General features: G+C 49.2%; 1 protein-coding gene across 5 annotated transcripts in view; it reads left to right on the top strand.

Moving 5' to 3' along the window:
* Nucleotides 1-17540, top strand: part of Scn10a (sodium voltage-gated channel alpha subunit 10) — a 94264-nt gene that overhangs the window by 24884 nt on the left and 51840 nt on the right. For 2 of the 5 annotated variants that reach the window (XM_076577353.1, XM_006986723.3), the window contains exons 6-12: nt 1260-1451; nt 1826-1889; nt 6382-6523; nt 6793-6990; nt 7917-8087; nt 11143-11436; nt 14156-14270. In XM_076577353.1, the coding sequence (XP_076433468.1) occupies nt 1260-1451; nt 1826-1889; nt 6382-6523; nt 6793-6990; nt 7917-8087; nt 11143-11436; nt 14156-14270 (1176 nt within the window). Of the gene's footprint in view, nt 1-1259; nt 1452-1825; nt 1890-6381; nt 6524-6792; nt 6991-7916; nt 8088-11142; nt 11449-14155; nt 14271-17540 lie in introns of all 5 variants that reach the window. The other 3 variants (XM_076577352.1, XM_076577351.1, XM_076577354.1) reach the window with 2 other exon arrangements.

Here is a 17540-nt window from a genome sequence, read left to right as displayed (position 1 = left end):
CTGCTCTCCTTTGAGTCTGTCTGTCTGTCTGTCTGTCTGTCTCTCTCTCTCTCTCTCTCTCCCTCTCTCCCTCTCTGTCTCTCCCTCTCTGTCTCTCTCTGTCTCTGTCTCTCTCTCTCTGTGTGTCTCTGTCTCTCTCTCTGTCTCTGTCTGTCTGTCTGTCTCTCTCTCTTTTTCTCTCTCTGTCTCTCTCTCTCTCTCTCTCTCCAGGACAGGGACTGCTGACTATTGACATAGCTAATGAAGAAACCGAGGCTTTAGACATAGGAGAAACAAGAAAGGTGTCCATCGCTAGTGAGATGCAAAGGAAGGTCGCTTCCCTCAGGGCTGTGGAGTCACCTCAGCTGTTGGACAACCTGCCACACGACATCATAAGCCTCACTCGGCTCTCAGCCTAGGGTCTCCCGTGTGTGGTGCCGAGAAAATCAGTTTTCCACCAAAATGACACTGATGGGTCCTAGACTGTGGGCCAGAATGCTCTCTCCTGTCGTGACACACGCTCCCCAAAGAAGGCAATCTCATTAACCGACCATACCTCCTCAAAGGAGCAGGGCTCCATCTTCTCAGCTACATGTGCTTGACTCTGATCTAATCTTCCTCAGGACTTGCCAGTTCCTGCTCCAGTGGTTCTGTGTCTTTCATAACCTCACTCTGTCGCTAAGTCCATCTCTGTGTGTCTTGGAGGTTCTGTCTTTCAAGTTGTCTCACCCTCCACCTCCCATGCATTCTCTCTCTCTCTCTCTCTCTCTCTCTCTCTCTCTCTCTCTCTCTCTGAGTGAAATTCGTTCTTCTCAAGTCTCGAGCTGCTTCCCAGGACTGAGATGAATGTAGAAAGACAAACACCACATGATTAGAGCGGAAAGATCAACCTCACAGCTAGAACAGCAGGGAATATGGCTGGGACGCAACGTAAATTTCTCAATGCTGAGGCTAGAACTCCGGGTCTTGAGTGTGCTAGGCAAGTGCTCTACTACTGAGCTACATACGTCTCCAGGCACCCCAGAGGGGGTTTAGTGGAATCATTGATTCGCCTTAAGATAGTAAGGGCTGCACCATGGGACCTCAGCAGCTTGCTCTTAGTGAAGATGGCAGGCCCCACCTACTCGCCTCTCTGGGCAACTGCAGATGAGAAGCTGAGTGTGGAACTGCCGGAGTATGTAGGTGCATCACACCTGTATGTAATAAGGATAGCCATGGTGCATACCCGTGCTCTGTGTGGCACTTCACCATATGGGAGCATCTCTGTCACCTTCCCACAGGACTGAAGGTCATTGTGGGAGCCCTGATCCACTCGGTGAGAAAGCTGGCTGACGTGACCATCCTCACTGTCTTCTGCCTGAGTGTCTTTGCCTTGGTGGGCCTGCAGCTCTTCAAGGGGAACCTTAAGAACAAATGTATCAAGAGGGGCACAGATCCCCACAATGCTCATAATTTCTCATCTCAAATGGCAGGTGAGCAGACACTCTACAGTAGACCAGCACGGGGACCCCAGGACTGGGTGGCCAAAAGCCCTGCATGTCTGTGTGGAAATACTGGCATTTCATTTCCAATGAATCGCTCCTGAGTGGGGTTGCGCTCCCCTCCCCCCTTTCCTGCTGACCGGTCTCCCTTGGGCAAGGGAAACCTTTGACAAGTTCACCTAAAAGCAAGATTTCCCACAGCCTCCAAGTGGCTTGGAAGGGTGTGTGGCTCCCTGAGTGTCCCTGGAAGGCTTGTAGGCAAAGGGACTGACCTCATTTAGACAGGAAGTGTCTTCTCTGACACCCAAGGCCTAAGTTAGCGACTTGAGAACACACCGTGAGGCTTTGTTTCTTCCTGTCTTTAGAAAATGTTTACATCAAGAATGGCACTACTGAGCCTTTATTATGTGGCAATGGATCTGATGCTGGGTGAGTACTCATTGCCCGGCTGCACCAATGTCCAACATCCTTTCTCCGTTGTGTCCACCGCATCCTCTGTGCAGAGAGAGTGGAATCCCGAAGTTAATGGATTAATGAGTACCACAGACACTACCATCTTAAACTCATGAGGTGGGGAGCAGCCAGCATTGTTCAACTGGTAAGATGCTTGCTGTGCAAGGCTGAGGACCTGAGCATGAACCCCCAGCACCCACAAAAAAAGTTGGGCGCGTCAGTGCAGACCTGTAGACAAAGCACCGCAGGGGCTCAGGGCAGAGATCTGGAGACAGGCAGGTCCACTGAGCTTGCTAGACAACCATTTTAACTCAACCAATGGGCTTCAAGTTTAGTGAGTGACACTGTCTCAAAAAATAAAGAGGAGAGGAACTGAGAAAGATGCCTGATGTTCAACACTGTCCTCCACATACATGTGTTCATGCAACATCTGAGCATCACACACACACACACACACACACACACACACACACACACAACCTCACAGAGAGTAAGTGTATTCGTCAGGTTTTGATGTGTAATAAATGACTCCAGGATTTTATGACTCAACACAACAACCATTTAGCTTGTGGCTCCGTGCTCAAGAGCATGGACCAGCTGGTGTTTGGCTTCTTCCTCAGGCATCTGCAAGCAGCAGATGGATTTGCTACAAGGTGTCTTTTGTGTGTTCCATTGATCTTTTATTCCCAGAAGTCTGGCTTGAGCTGCCCTTGTGCAGACACCGGATTCCAAGGAAAATAGTGGAAGTCTTGATTTCACACACAGTGACGTTCTTTCTGCATCCCCTTCAACAAAGCAAGTCACAAGTCAACACAGACCCAAGGGCTGAAACAGACCTCACCTCCCAATGAAAAGTCGCAGGGTCACATCCCAAAGGGGTACTGGTACCCAAAAGCGAGGAACAAATGACCAATTCCCAGAAGAAACCAGCACATTTGGATTAAAGCTATATATTTGAGCATCATAACTCATTCCATCCTTGGATTTCATTATTTTTTTTGTGTAACAGTGGAAGAAACACATGCATAACATTTTCGCAATTTCAGATTCTTACAGAGGTCAGGCACATAACAACAAGTGAATGGTAAGGGCCAGGAGGGAACCATAGCAACTGAGAGTTCATGCCCCATCAAAAGGGGCAGCTATTGCTCAGCAGAGCTTTTGGTTGCCATGTGAAAATGGGTGTTCGCTGCTTCTAGCTAGGCTAGCTCAACAGAAGGAGAAAGGAAATTTCAATTTTTATGTGCTAACACCTAGTCAGAAATTTGGTTACAAGTTCCCCAAAATATCTACCTATCGTATTGGCCAGACAAAACATTTCTGCAGGCTGAATTCAGGATGTAAGTCAGCTGTGTTTTCTATGTGCATCAAGATGCCATGCTCTGGAAACATATGCTGTTCAGGAGTTCCAGCGGCTGGGAAAACACAATGGAGAATGTTGTAAGGCCAGACAGAAAATCGGGGGGACTTCCTGGAGGCAGCAGTTGAGGCTAATATTGAAGGACAGGCATGATACTTCACGGTTGGATGAACAAGTGATGTTTGAATGGAGGCGACTCCATGAAAAGGGTGGAAAGTAAGAAACTGAGCTAAGGGTACAGACCCTCATCTCTGCCTCCTGCTTTGGCGGCTGGAGTGAAGGGAGAGCAGGAGAGGTCTGGACGATAGATCAGAAAGGCCGTTTTCCCGACTGCCATCGCTGATCACATGAAAAATCCTGATTCACAGTTACCTGCTCCCCGACTGGCCACTCGTCTTTGTTGCCTATGTGGAGACAAAGGGGACCCAGTGTAGTCGTTACTTTTTCATTGTTGCTGCCAAATACATGAGAGGAAGCCCACACAGGGAGGGGGCTCATTTGGCCTCACAGTTTCAGGGCACAGTTCACTGAGGAAGGCGTGGAGGCAGGAGCATGAGGCAGCGGGTCACGTCGCACCCTCAGTCAGGAAGCAGATGAACGCTCAGCTTGCTGTCTTCTTTTTATCCAGCCTGGGACACCAGCCCATGGGATGGCGCTGCCCACATTTAGGAGGCATCTTCCCACCTCAGCTAACCAAATCTAGAAACTCCTTCAGGCAAGCTCAGAGGTTTGTCTCCTAAGTAATTCTAGATTCTGTTCAGGTGACAGTCAATACTAGCCATCACAATGAGGCCCAGCCTGAACCATCTCACTAGAAGAGTAACTCAGATAGAGCTAAGCAGTAGAGACAAACAGAAGTTGGTCAATATCAGCCTTCCTAACCTCCTTATTCCCCAAAGTTCTTGAGTCTTTGTGTCCTTGGCTCCAGAAAAGTGTTGCTTGAACCTTGGTTTTCGCTTTCCGTCTATTTTGAAACTTGGTCTTCTTTCCAGCTAAATGATGGTATTTCTGAAGCCAGTGGTTCCAGCGTGACCCACGACTCTCCACGATGAAGTTCTGGGGTTCTCCTATGTCCCCATCTCAAGTACTGGAGAGGCAGACCTCCCATCAGGAAGGCGCAGCCAGGCAGCTTTTGTAGAAGGGAGGGGCTGACAATAATGGAGTGAGGTCTGAGGGGGGCCCGCTGGGGTCACAAAAGCTCAGTTCTAGGGCTGGCTCAAGCTAAAACTGCAGCCCTATGGTCTAGGATCTCAAGGTGGAGAGTGAGTAACAGAAAACACCTGGTGGTTTTTACCATTTTTTTTTTCCATAGAGATTCTTCCAGCTTTTCCTTTTGGTATTCTCCAAGGTGGTGAATATCAGCAGGAATTTTGTGTATGTGGCTGTGTTTGTGTGTTTGTGTGTGTGTGTGTGTGGGTGTGTGGGTGTGTGCACGCATGTGAGAGAGAGAGAGACAGAGAGAGGGAGACAGAGAGAGAGAGAGAGAGAGAGATTTGGTTAGCTGGCTCATCAAGTTCCGGGGATCTTCCTGTCTAGGCTGGCTTCCCCAACAGGAATTACAGGAATGTACTGCCACAGTCAGCTTCTTATGTTGGTGCCAGAGGTCTGAAGGCAGGTCCTTGGGTACTTTGCCACCTTGTCGCCAGCCCCCAGAGCTGGGATCTTCATTTGTGTCTAGTGTTTGGTGCACTGAAGAAGATGTGCACGGGGCTGTTGCAGACAGTTAACTGCTGACGCCCTGAGCTGCTGGGATGAGCAGCCAGCAGATCTGTGGAGTGGCTAGAGTGGACTCCATGGGAGACAGAAACAGACACGTCCTCAGAGATAATGATGGAACTTACAGGAAAGAAAACCAAGGGCTTCCTGTAAACATGGGAGTCGGGGGATTTGTGAAACTCCAGTCACAGTGGAGATAAAAATTGGAATTAATTATAACTAATTTGTCAGAGTTCTAAGCAGTTCTATGGGTCCCGAGGTTGTATGTTTACATGAAAGTCTGCACTAAGGAGAGCCCCGGAGGTTGTCTTCGGGGATGATACCAGGATTCCTGGTCCCTTGACCAGGCTATCCCACTTGGGAGGGAATCATTTCATATGTTCTGAGGCAGACATATTGCTCAGTACCACACCGACCCCTTGATATGAGGGAGCGGACCTCAGTGCCCCACCCCACACTCGTCCATTAGATGTCGCTACCCTGGCCTGCCTTCCCCCACCATGAGGAGAAGCAGGCTCAGTGCTCGGTTCCTCGCTGGTTAGATACCTCCATTTTTAAGTGCTTATTTTTTAAAAATAATTTTTCATACAATACATTTTGATCATATTCCTCTCAACTCTGTGCATAATATATATATGCACACACACACACACACACACACACACACATATTCTCAAAACAAGAAACAAAAACAGACAATCAAAAGGAACCCCAATAAGACAAAAATTACAAAACAAAACAAAAAGCTAACAAAAAATGGAGTTTCTTTGTGTTGGCATGGTGCCCCTGGAGTGTGGTTGGTATACCCGGGACATGCCTCCATCTTTAATGAATTCACCAGTGCTCTCTGGGTTCAGCAGCTGATTTCTCTCTGAGCCTGACTTCCTCGCTGTAAGTAAGGACTGTTGAGATGATTGCATCTATTGTCCGTGCAGCACTCAGGGGAGAGAGAGGCGTGCAGTGGGCACTTCGGGAGTGGCAGGTGATGTTTTCATTGTTACATGTAATCTGTCGCTGAACTTGGCTAATGTAAGAAGTCCCCCTTGATGGATAACTCTGGGAATGGCGCCAGCATGCTTGTGACTTCGCTTTGTGGTTACCACCTTTCCTTTCCTGGTGTACACTGACAAAAGCTTGACCCCATATAGAATCAGGTCAGGCCTGTCATCTGGCCTCCCCCAGGCTGCTCCTCTACATGGGCAAACTGAACAAAAGCATTAGCTTCCCTATGCTATGGATGAGGGAAACTGAGTCTCACACTAATCTTCAAGTGATAAGAGGAAGGCTGAGCTCTGAGCTCAGATCTAACTTCAAACCCATCATTTCTGCCCCAAACTTCCCTGCACCCAGTCGGCGAGGCCGGACTATGGTGCTCCTCTTCTCTTGCTGCAGCCACTGCCCCAGCGGTTACGTCTGCCTGAAAACTTCTGACAATCCGGATTTTAACTACACCAGCTTTGATTCCTTTGCATGGGCGTTCCTCTCGCTGTTCCGCCTCATGACGCAGGACTCCTGGGAGCGCCTGTACCAGCAGGTATCTTTGCTTTGTTTATTTGAGACAGGATTTCACTATGTAGCCTTCGCTCACATAGAACTTGTGGTGATCCCCCTGCCTCTGCATCCCGTGTGCTGGGATTATAGGCGTGCACCACCACGCCTGGTCATGCAAGCTGACACCAATCTGCGTGTCCTGCACAGTCTTGGCTGGAGGCCGACGGGCCAGCTGCATGGCTTCTCGTATTCTGGAAGTCAAGGGCCCCTGTGTTCCATGCACAGCCCTCTTTCTTTGTCTTGAATCTCCAGACACTCCGGGCTTCTGGGAAAATGTACATGGTCTTCTTCGTGCTTGTCATCTTCCTGGGGTCATTCTACCTGGTCAATCTGATCCTGGCTGTGGTCACCATGGCGTATGAGGAGCAAAACCAGGCAACCATTGCGGAAATCGAAGCCAAGGAAAAGAAGTTCCAGGAGGCCCTGGAAGTGCTGCAGAAGGAACAGGAGGTGGGTGGAGGCGGCTGCGAGCACGAGTCCTACTTCAGGGACCGTCCTCGTCACCTTTAGAGAGAGCATGTGCACAGGGAAGACTGTGCAAAGTGCTTGCCATGCAAGTATGGAGACCCGAGTTCACTCCCCAGAGCCCACTTTTTAAAAGAGTGGTCAGATGTGTCCTTGCAATCCCAGTGCCAGTGAGGCAGAGTTGGGTGGACCCTTGGGGCTTTGTCTAGTTGGTAAGCTTCAGGCCAGAGAGAGTCCTTGTCACAAAAAAAGTGAACAGATCCTGGGGAGTGACACCTGAGCTGACCTCTGGCCTCTATAAACACGTACACACACACACACACACACACACACACACACACACACGCTACTACATAAACGTGCATCTACACACAAAAGTATCTGAGTGAGAGAGCTTTTTCCAGGTGATTTATTCAGGAGTCTTTTGGACACAAGGAGAATAAACTAAGCACAACCAGGCAGTGGGTGGAACTAACCCATGAAGTGATCTCAACTAGACCATAGCTGTTGTCTGATCCCCCCGGGGAGCTCTGGTGCTGACCTACACCAGAGTTAGCCTGACTTGGAAGCAAGAGGGCCAGATGTTTATGCTCCCATGTCTGCCTCTGGGGCAGGACAAAGGACTTCTCCACAGCGCTGCCTGTGAGCTTCAGGTGTTCAGCTTACGCAGCGGCTGAGGGCAAATGTCCTGACCTGGTCAAAGGGCCTAGGCAAGGTGTTGGCACCTACTGCAGGGGCTGAAGGAGGGAGGTGGCCCTGCTTCTGCCATACCACAACCCCACCACTGCGCATATTCTAACCCTCAGCCTCTTTGGTCCCAGATCCCTCACCCCCACAGTCATGTTTTTGGGGACACACAAATGCCTGTGTCAGCCAGAGTCTACGGGCTACAACAACTACTCTTTCCCCAGGTGCTGGCAGCTCTGGGGATTGACACGACCTCACTCCATTCCCACAATGGATCGCCTTTAGCCCCCAAAAACGCCAATGAGAGGAAGCACAGAATAAAATCAAGGGTGTCGGAAGGCTCTACCGAAGACAACAGATCACCCCAATCTGAGCCCTACAACCAACGCAGGATGGTAAGACACTCCTGGCTGTCCTGAGGGCTCACCCACCTTTGTGGCTATTTCGGGCATGGGTGAAATGGAAAGAGGTTGGGAATAGGGAGAGAGGAGGGTTTTAGGAGCTCTGACACATGCCCCTCCTCACTGGCGGCCTTTGCTAGGACAGGGCATTAGTAGTGGGGCTGGGGCAATATATAAGGCCTTTCTAGGTGGAGGGCATCAAGATGAAGATTGTGGGATAAGGAAAAGGCAAGGCAGGGTAATTTCGGGATTTCAGGCTGGAACACTTAGGTGAGCTGTGCAGTGGGGGAAGAGCCTGGGTGTGTAGGGAAGCCGGGGAAGCCCATATGGAGCATGCTGTCCTTGAGGTATCTGTCAGCTCCCCTTCTTTCGGAGACCTGCAGCTCTGTCCCTGGTGCTGAAAGTCCCACTCACCTCTTTCTGACCTCTTGTCACTTGCTGTGGACACTGAAGACCCCAGCACCTATCTCTGGGACACAACCTAGCCTAGAAGTGACTTTCATACCTTCCGACAGACCCTGCAGCAATTCTGTCCCACCATGATTGACATTCCACCTCCCACTCGGACTTCCCTCACCGAATCCCTTCCTCCCACCTCTCCACCCCCTGGAACATCCTGTGTAGCTCCCTCCTGCAGGCCTCTGCTTTCTTCTCTGTTGCCGTGATGAACACCATGACCACAAGCAAGATGGGGAGGGAAGGGTTCATTTCATCTTACACCTTCCAGGTCACAGTCCATTATGGAGGGACGTTTGAGCAGAAACTCAAAGCTGTAAGCCTGAGGCAGGAACTGAAGCAGAAACCATAAAGGGCCAGTTGGCTTGCTCTGTGGCTCATGGTCAGACCCCCCACATCAATTAGCAAAAAGCAAGATGTCCCACAGACATGCCTCCAGGCCAGTCTGATGGAGGTGATTCTTTAACTGCGGTTCCCTCTTTGCAGGTGGGTCAAGTAGACAACTTGGATTAGCTATCCAAATTGCTCACATGAAAGAGAAGTTCTCACACTAGTCACATGGAGGGGGATAATGGCAGCTTTTTGAGGGTTACTTCCTGCCCCTCATAGCTCTTAGCCTTCCTTCCTGTGCTCACCAGAAGGATGCTGTCCTCTATTGACATTCCCCGGATTTACACAGGCACCTACACTCACAGGCACACTTGCATGCACTCTGGCCTCGGGGCCATGCCCACGCTGGAGCACTTGTTACACCTGTGCCCTTCTTACCTCACTCTGCCTCTTCGGAGCAGCAGCTGGAGAGCACAGAGCACAGTTCATTGTTTCAAAGGGAATTTGGCTACTCTGACAGTCACAGAAGAGGATGAATCGTGGCTCCCATGGCAATGGCAATGACACTGAATTGGGCTTTAATTTCCCCCATTCAGCCAGCCCATCGGTTAGCGCCAGAGTGTCCAAGAGTGCCTCCATTCTCTTTCTCCATGTTTTCCTGGTAAATAGATCTCTGGGAGTTTTCATATAAAGATTTTTTTTTGGACCAAAAGCAATGGTGTAGAGGTTAGAGCTGAGACACAGAAAAGAGATCCGCACCCATCATTCGACAAACAAATCGGTTCTAAAGTAAGTGGCGGTAAGGAGACCCTGGGAGTCAAGCACTGGTCTGAGACGTTTCACTTGGTTTCCCCCTTAGTTTTCTTGGTGCCCAAATGTAAACAACTTTTTCTTCTTATCTTTAACATGGGTTTCTTAATTCTCTTCTTTCCCTGCGACGTGGGAAGAGCCGATGGGTCTGTGTGAGCACTGCAGTCTTGGGGCATATGTCCTAGGCAGAGTGCTCTGTGCATAACACTGAGTTGGCAATGGTGGTAACTGAACGGGATTAGGCTCCAAATCACCAAGAAACAAAACTGTAAGGGATTTGGGAGATAGATGAACTGGAAATGAGTATGTCTTGCAATCATGAGGACCTGAGTTCAATTCCCAGAACCCACATTGAAAAAAAAAAAGGCCAGGCATGGTAGCGGAGGCAGGAGGATGCTGGGGCTTGTTAGCCAGTTAGCCTCCTTGGTGAGTTCCAGGGCAGTGAGAGACCTGAGACACAACCCCGAGGCAGTTCTTTGACATGTGCACACAGGCAAGAGCACACAGACGCACATATGAGAGAGGGAGAGGGAGCGCTCAGTTTAGACCAGTGAGGAGAATTCCCACAGTGACATACCCTACTTTAGTTGTTTGTAAATAAAAGGAATTAAGAAGAAATAAAGGGCGCTATGACCAGAGTTCAGGAGGGAGCCATTGTTTGGATTTCAGAGACACTGTGTATGATCTGAGCACAGGACCGACGACTTGCTATGACCAGGCTCCCACAGAACTAGCTAACCCCTCCAGCAGCTCTGTAGAGGTGCTGTGTCTGAGAAATCAAGAACCCAAGCTTTTCCTCTGGATCTGTAAGCCTTGCCGTTCTCACTTGGTGGGAGCTTTTGATGGGAAATGTTTATTGATTTGGAAGAATGGCATTATTCTTCCAAGAAATTGGGCTGCAACTCTTCCTTCAATCTCCCTATTGTTGACTGTTCAAAGCCGGCCTCCGGGGATCCTGCCAACTCATTACACTACAAAGCTCTTGTCTCTTCCATTCTCACAAACCCTCACACTCACAAAGATGGAATCCAGGAATTGTACATCTTAATTTTCAGACAGCAAAGCATATACATTCAAAACCCATACTCCAAGCTCTAGTCCAGGCATTTCCTTAGGTCCTGACATTCCCCTCACAGATGGCAACCCAGAAGAGCCATGTTTGGGCCTGCTGCTGAAGGCTGGCACACATCTGGCCTGCCGAGCGATATTTAGTAACAATAACCTGTTCACTGATCTTGGGTACCCTGTCATCACCCCCTCTTCTGCTCCCTCCCCACGTCTATCTAAGATATCCTTTCCCTCTTTCCCTCTCCATGTCTACCCAGGATATCGTCAGGTCTTTATGTAGCCGTGGGAAGGTGGTGAGACATGGATGTGGGTGGAGGGAAGTGTGCACTGGATTTAGGGAGATCAACCCTATCTTTTCTCCTGCTCCCCTGGGGGCAATGCCCAGTCTTTCCTAGGCCTTTCTTCCGGAAGACGCAGAGCTAGCCACAGCAGTGTGTTCCATTTCCGAGCACCCAGCCAAGATGTCTCATTTCCTGATGGGATCATGGATGACGGAGTCTTTCATGGAGACCACGAAAGCCATCGAGGTTCCCTGTTGCTGGCCAGGAGTGCTGGGCAGGCAGGTCCTCTTCCCAGGAGCCCATTGGTTTCATCTCCCAACCCTGGGCCTGGACACAGAGAAGAGGGACAGCTCACAGTGCCCACTGGTGAGCTCTCCACTGGAGCTCCCGAAGACCTGGTGAGTTTGTGCGTGCTCCATACTCCAACTGTCTTCCAGTACAGCCCTTGGCCAATAAGTGTCACCAATGGAAGGGTATAGCTGGAAGGTTTCTCTGGTCCCACCAGGCTCCCTGCAGTCCTGTGGCCCGCTTATAAAATAATCACTCAGAAGCTTATATTAATTATAACTGCTTGGCCATTAGCTCAGGCTTATTACTGACTAGCTCTTACACTTAAATTAACCCATAATTCTTATCTATGTCTAGCCACGTGGCTTGGTACCTTTTCTCAGTTCTGCCTTCACATCTTGCTTCCTCTGTGTCTGACTGGCGACTCCTGACTCAGCCTTCCTCTTCCCAGAATTCTTCTTATCTGCTTGCCCTGCCTATACTTCCTGCCTGGCTACTGGCCAATCAGCGTTTTATTTATCAACCAATCAGAGCAACACATATTCACAGCATAGAGAATGATATTGCACAGTAGAAGGGTCTTTAACAATATTTGTCCCATACCTCTCACTCAACTCTCCTTTTACAGACAGGGCAGGCCAGATCCAGAAAAGCCGCTGGGATTGTTTGTGGTGAAGGTGTTCATTGTCTATCTTCTCTGCAGGCAAGGGCGCAGCTGATTTGCCATTCGACATCATGTGTCTTTCTGTCCCTACTTATCATCATTGCTTTGGAGATGGCCCCATATGCTCCTTTGATAGTGACAAGGAAAACAAGGAGTCTTTCTATGTAAGCCTATGGCTCCGAGCAAACTGTACCTGGGGTTTGACAAAATTCTGAGAGGTTCTCAGGACAGATCTTGATAGAAGGGCAATGGCCTTGGCTCAACTCACAGGATGAATAGCTCATCACAATGCCACAGACTAGGGACAGGAACTGACCCACTCCTTAAGAGAACATCCACAGGAAACATAGCAACAAGTCTGGACTCCGTGTTGAGTTGAGAGATGCAGTTTATTTGAGAACTCCTTCGGCATCACTGACGGTGCGTCTGCAGCTTCCACAGGCCCGCACCGGCTACCACACGCACATAGGCAAAGAGACGTGTAAAGGCACCATTGTGTGGCTGTTTCCCCTGAGTCTGGTAGGTTCAGCAGAATTGTGCTAGCGCAGTCTGATACCACATGACTCAGGATACCATGTGACTCCAGATATCATATGACTCTGGATATCACGTGACTGAGGATTCCAGGAAGTAGTAGATGGCCTGCTTCAATGGGCAAGGGCAGGAATTTGGTTAAATATTCACAGAGGTGTAGGCTGGGCTCAGGGAACTAAGGAGCAATGAAGAGCTGTACATGCCCAAGCTGGAAGCGTAAGGAAAAGGCCCCAAATCAGAACTTGTCAAGATCTGTGGCTGGGGGACCTGTGGCCCCAGGCAGAGAATCATGCTGCTGCCGGCTGATGGAGCCGGTACAGCCAGCCAATCCCCGCCCCTCGTTTCCTACAGTCCCTGTCCGTGCTTCCTGTTGGCCAAGCTTGGTCATAGGGTGAATATTTTGCTCAGGTTGCCCTCACGGGACACAGAGCAGGAAGACAGGTGGTGGAAAGTGTATCTCTAGGCCAAACAGAGTCACCAACCCAGAGTGCTCAACCCACAGCCAGGCTGCAGGGCTCTTGGGGGTGTCTTGGTGCTGCACACAGGGAGATCTAGCCTCCAGAATTCTCTCCGATCCCGATCACAGTTGCAATCTTGGCTCTTGTGACCCAGCAGAAGAATTTGTATCAAGCATAGCCAAAGAACACAAAGTCTGTTTTCAGCAGGAGAACAGCGGAGCAGAAAGTACAGCCTGCAGATTAGGAGCTGCCCAAGCCAAGCATCGGCAGTCCGTAGCATCAGGACTTACGAAATCCTGGTCTATTTCTCTCCTGTGTCCGCACCTCGGGACAGTCTGGGGTGGTTTCCTTCCTGGAGTAACTAGAGGCTTTCTTAGAAGTTGTCTTTACCCATGATTCACTCTGCTGTAATTAGATGCATTAGATATAAGAATGTGGATAAAAATGTGACTACCCATAAAGCCGGAAGATTATTAGGGGAAAGGGCGTGGCTTGGTATGCTTCTCAGGGAGAGGATCAAGGAGAGCCATGCAGACCCTGCTGAGACCAGCTTTCCTGTTCTCCCCAGAGTCCTGTCCCTCCTTGTATCTAGTTAGCTTGGCCGCCTCATACCCCAGCTGTGAACCATCCTGTTTCTCTTCCCCAGTGTCCCTGACCTTACCATTTGAATCCTGTTTGTCTGAACCCCAGGAAATGCCTCACTTAGCATTTTGTCACTCTCTTAGGAGGCACCTCTTACTTTCCTGTATCTGTTCCTGGGACAGTCACGTTCTTGAGTGTTCAATCTTGATTTATTCTGATGAAAATGCTCAGCTAGTGTGAGAAGAAGACTCTAGGCCCTTCCGTATCACAAGGACCTACACTCAGTTGTCTTTACAAGTTCCCTAATTTTCCAAGCCTCCTTGCCTCCCCTGGGGCTCAGCAAGCTCTTTCTCCTAATAAACTTCTTGGATCTTTTCGGCTGGGTTCATACCCTCCAGCCTGGCCTCTGGCTCCTGCCTCCGTGTGTTGGTCCTCATAGCTAAGCTCAGACACCATCCCTCTTTCTCTGAGCTGTACCTTAGAGGCTCATGGCTTCACAGGCAGCTCACAACTGTAGGAGATCAGCCACTAAGAGGCTGGATGACCTAGCTCTGCAGCTGAAGTGTCCTGACCCTGCTTGTGTCCCAGCAGGCACTTGAGGCTGCGGGGCAGAAGAAGAATTTTCTGTCTGCAGAGTACTTGAATGAGCCTTTCCGAGCACAGAGGGCGATGAGCGTTGTCAGCATCATGACTTCTGTCATCGAGGGTAAGTGGTGCTCATTGACATGTCCATCTTCCGTGTTGTGATGAGTCTAAGCTGGGCCAAGGACCTCTCTCGGTGGCCTGAGATCCTAGTTACTCTCTGTAGGTGTTTTGTGTTGCAGTGTTCAGAGAAGAGTCACTCCAGAATGTAATTTTAGGCTCTCTGGCAGGAGGGGGGGATCAGTTTCTGTGAACTGAACCTCGAACAACCATGCAAAGGCTTACTTATTGATTGTTACACAAAGTTATTTTGGGGTACAACAAGTTCCTTCTCATACCAAAGCCCCTTTGATCTATTCCATATCTTCTCTGAAGGAAATCATCACACCTTAGTCCACAACTCCAGTCCTTTTTGTGTACTGTTTGCAGTACCTAATAATGCAAGATGCTCCAAGTGAGCCCGGGATAGTCTTGAGACTGAAGTCATGCAATGGATGGAAAACTTCCTCAAAAAAACAAGTCTATCAATCATAGAAAGCAATCACTGTTCTTTACTGTTATTTCTTCAAGGTCCTAGTACCTCTAACAAACAACTAATACATTCTAATGTTACCCTAGATACAGTGAGAAGCAACTATTGCTTTCTAATGTCTACCCTAGGTACAGTGACTCTACTGGACTCCACTACAACTCTCTGTTCTTATGCCTTAGGCTCCCAACCTCCTTTACTGATGTGATTTTTATGTGCACAAAGTTCCCAAGAGACTCCAATGAAGAAGTGCCCTAGTTCACTTCTTATTCAAATTAGCATCTGTTTCATATGTACTCACAAACTGGATTTTTAGAAGAGAGCTTGGAAACATCAGACAATGTCAGCCACCTCCCAGGTGTCCAAGGAACTCAACAGCCTTTCATTTCCCAGCATGGCAAAGTTATTCTTCATGTTCCCCACAGCTATAACTCTCATTATTGTGACTTCATTTCTGTCTCAAGCTCTTGTTACCAAACATGGGAGACAACTGAAGTAAACTAGTCAATCCATTTCACCAAATCCTTTTCCGTTCTGGGCTCTGCCAATCAAGTGGGAAGCAACTCAGTCTCCTGAGGGATGTGTCTGTGATCCAGCCGAGGGTGGGAGAAGAAGGGGGTGGCGCTCTGTACACTCAAGTCCCCAGAGAACATGCTTGTGACCTCTTCTCTGAGTAGAGAGGCTATTCTAGTCTAATTGTTACTCCACTGTGGGGTGAGAAGAATCTTATCTTTGACAAATTCATCTACGTACATACCCAATCCCCAGTAAAGAAGGCCCAGATGGCCTCAGAGGGTGCTCTGTACAATTCAAATAGCTTGAATTTTCAATTATTTCCTGGAACTTCTGAAAAAGGTTTATTTATTCAAACATCTGTTAGACATCTGGCATTGTTCCAGGAGCCTGAGAGTCCATGAGAGCAAGATATCCACCTGCTTTCCTAGACTGTGCGCCCTGGAGACAGAGATGATCAACATAAGTAGATAGCAAATGGTGATGAGGGATGGGAGGAAAAAGAAGGAAGGCACCCGAGAGCGGGGTCGGGGTGGGGTTCTAACAGGGCAGTTTTAGACAGAGGGTAGTGAAGGGAAGTCTTCCTGGGAAGATCAGCAATCTGAATGCTGGGGGAATCAGCATGTGAAAACCGTGAGAGAAAATTCCTCAGACATAAACACCTAATAAAATTTTCAGGGATAAGGTAGAGGCTGGCCATAGTCTTGTGTTCCCCTAATTCCAGAACTAGGGAGAATGACGTAAGAAGAGTGAGTTCTAGACCAGCCAGGGCTGACTCAAAAAGAAAGATGGGCCATGAGGTGGTGGCGCACGCCTTTAATCCCAGCACTCAGGAGGCTAAGGCAGGTGCATCTCTGTGAGTTCAAGGCCAGCCTGGTCTACAGAGCGAGTTACAGGACAGCCAGGGCTGTTACACAGAGAAACCCTGTCTTGAAAAACCAAAACAAGAAGAAAGAAAAAGAAACAAGAAAGAAAGATGGAAGTGAGAAAATGTGACTCCAAACATACCCACTTTAGACCAGAGGTGATCTTAGCGTGGAGCGGCAGCGGCGGGGTTGGGAACACAGATCCGGAGCCCATGTGCCTGGGTTTGCATCTGGGCTCTGCATTCACAGCAAACTGTATGACCCTGGGCTTCTCTTGACTTTCTGTGCCTCAGTTTTTCACAGGGGCAGAATTTTGCAAGTATATTTCCCCTGTCCTGTTTTGTGAGGTTTCAGGGACTTGGGTCAAATGCCTAGTAACCACACCAGATATCACCTACTGTTATTCACCAGATTTAAACCCCATGAGGGCAAGAGATGTGCCTCCTTTGCTCACAGCTGGATCTCTGGTGCCGAGATAAGCAGTGTGTGGCACGTGGTAGGCATTAGCAAACAGTTGCTAAGTCAATGGTGACTGAGTTCGCTGCCCAAAGGAGACATGTGGAGCATGGTGCTGACTCTAACGTAATGAACTGAACAGATGAAAAGGTAAAATGAAGAAGAGTCAGAGATCTCAGGGCAGGAAGAGAGGGCAACAAAAGCAGTAGGAAAGTCAGGAGACTCCGTATAAAGCTGGATAAACATGATGCCAGGCTAAGCCGGAGAGTCTAAGCATGGAGTACATTATCTCCTCCAGTGGGGTGTTACATCCACTAAGGGGTTCACGGGAGGGTTCCTCATGCTGTCAGCATCATGATGGGATCTACAGGAGCACTTCCTTCAGGGTGATTGTGCGGAAGAAGGTTTGGCTCAAGAGCATGGCCACTCACTTAACTCAAGCCCTGTGAGCCATCCATGCTTGGCACACAAGCTGAGACTTGACGGTCATCCAAACCGGAAGGCCAGGCTCGACTCACAGCTGTGAGTGAAGTTATTATCCTTCATAGCAGGAGAGAAGGACATGAAACAAGTCACCAGTGGGGAGCTGGGTGTCTTGGTGGAGAAATGCAGGATGCTAAGGGAAGTGGAGGAAGTTTCACCAGGGGTCAGGGAAGCACCCTAGGCAGACAGCTCCTGAAACAGACATTTAAAAGCCTGAGCTATCTAGGTCATAGACATCAAGGCAATGGGGGCCTCAAAATATGGCTAGGGAAGTAGGCTGGTGCCAGATCCACAAAAGGCCCTGGACTCTGAAGGACATTGGGTTTCACCCAAGAGCAATGAGATGCCATTAAAGGGCTGGAGGCCGGAGAGTGAGATTTGGGCTTCATAAAGGTTATTCTGAAACTTGCAGAGAATGGGATTTAAGTGGGAGGGTGTTGGCAGGGAAAGCAGAGGAAATCAGACGAGAGTTGGAAGTGCTTAGACT

Source organism: Peromyscus maniculatus, chromosome 7 (assembly GCF_049852395.1).
Source record: "Peromyscus maniculatus bairdii isolate BWxNUB_F1_BW_parent chromosome 7, HU_Pman_BW_mat_3.1, whole genome shotgun sequence".
NCBI classification, from domain to species: Eukaryota; Metazoa; Chordata; class Mammalia; order Rodentia; family Cricetidae; genus Peromyscus; species Peromyscus maniculatus.
This window is presented reverse-complemented; position numbering and strand designations above follow the sequence as displayed.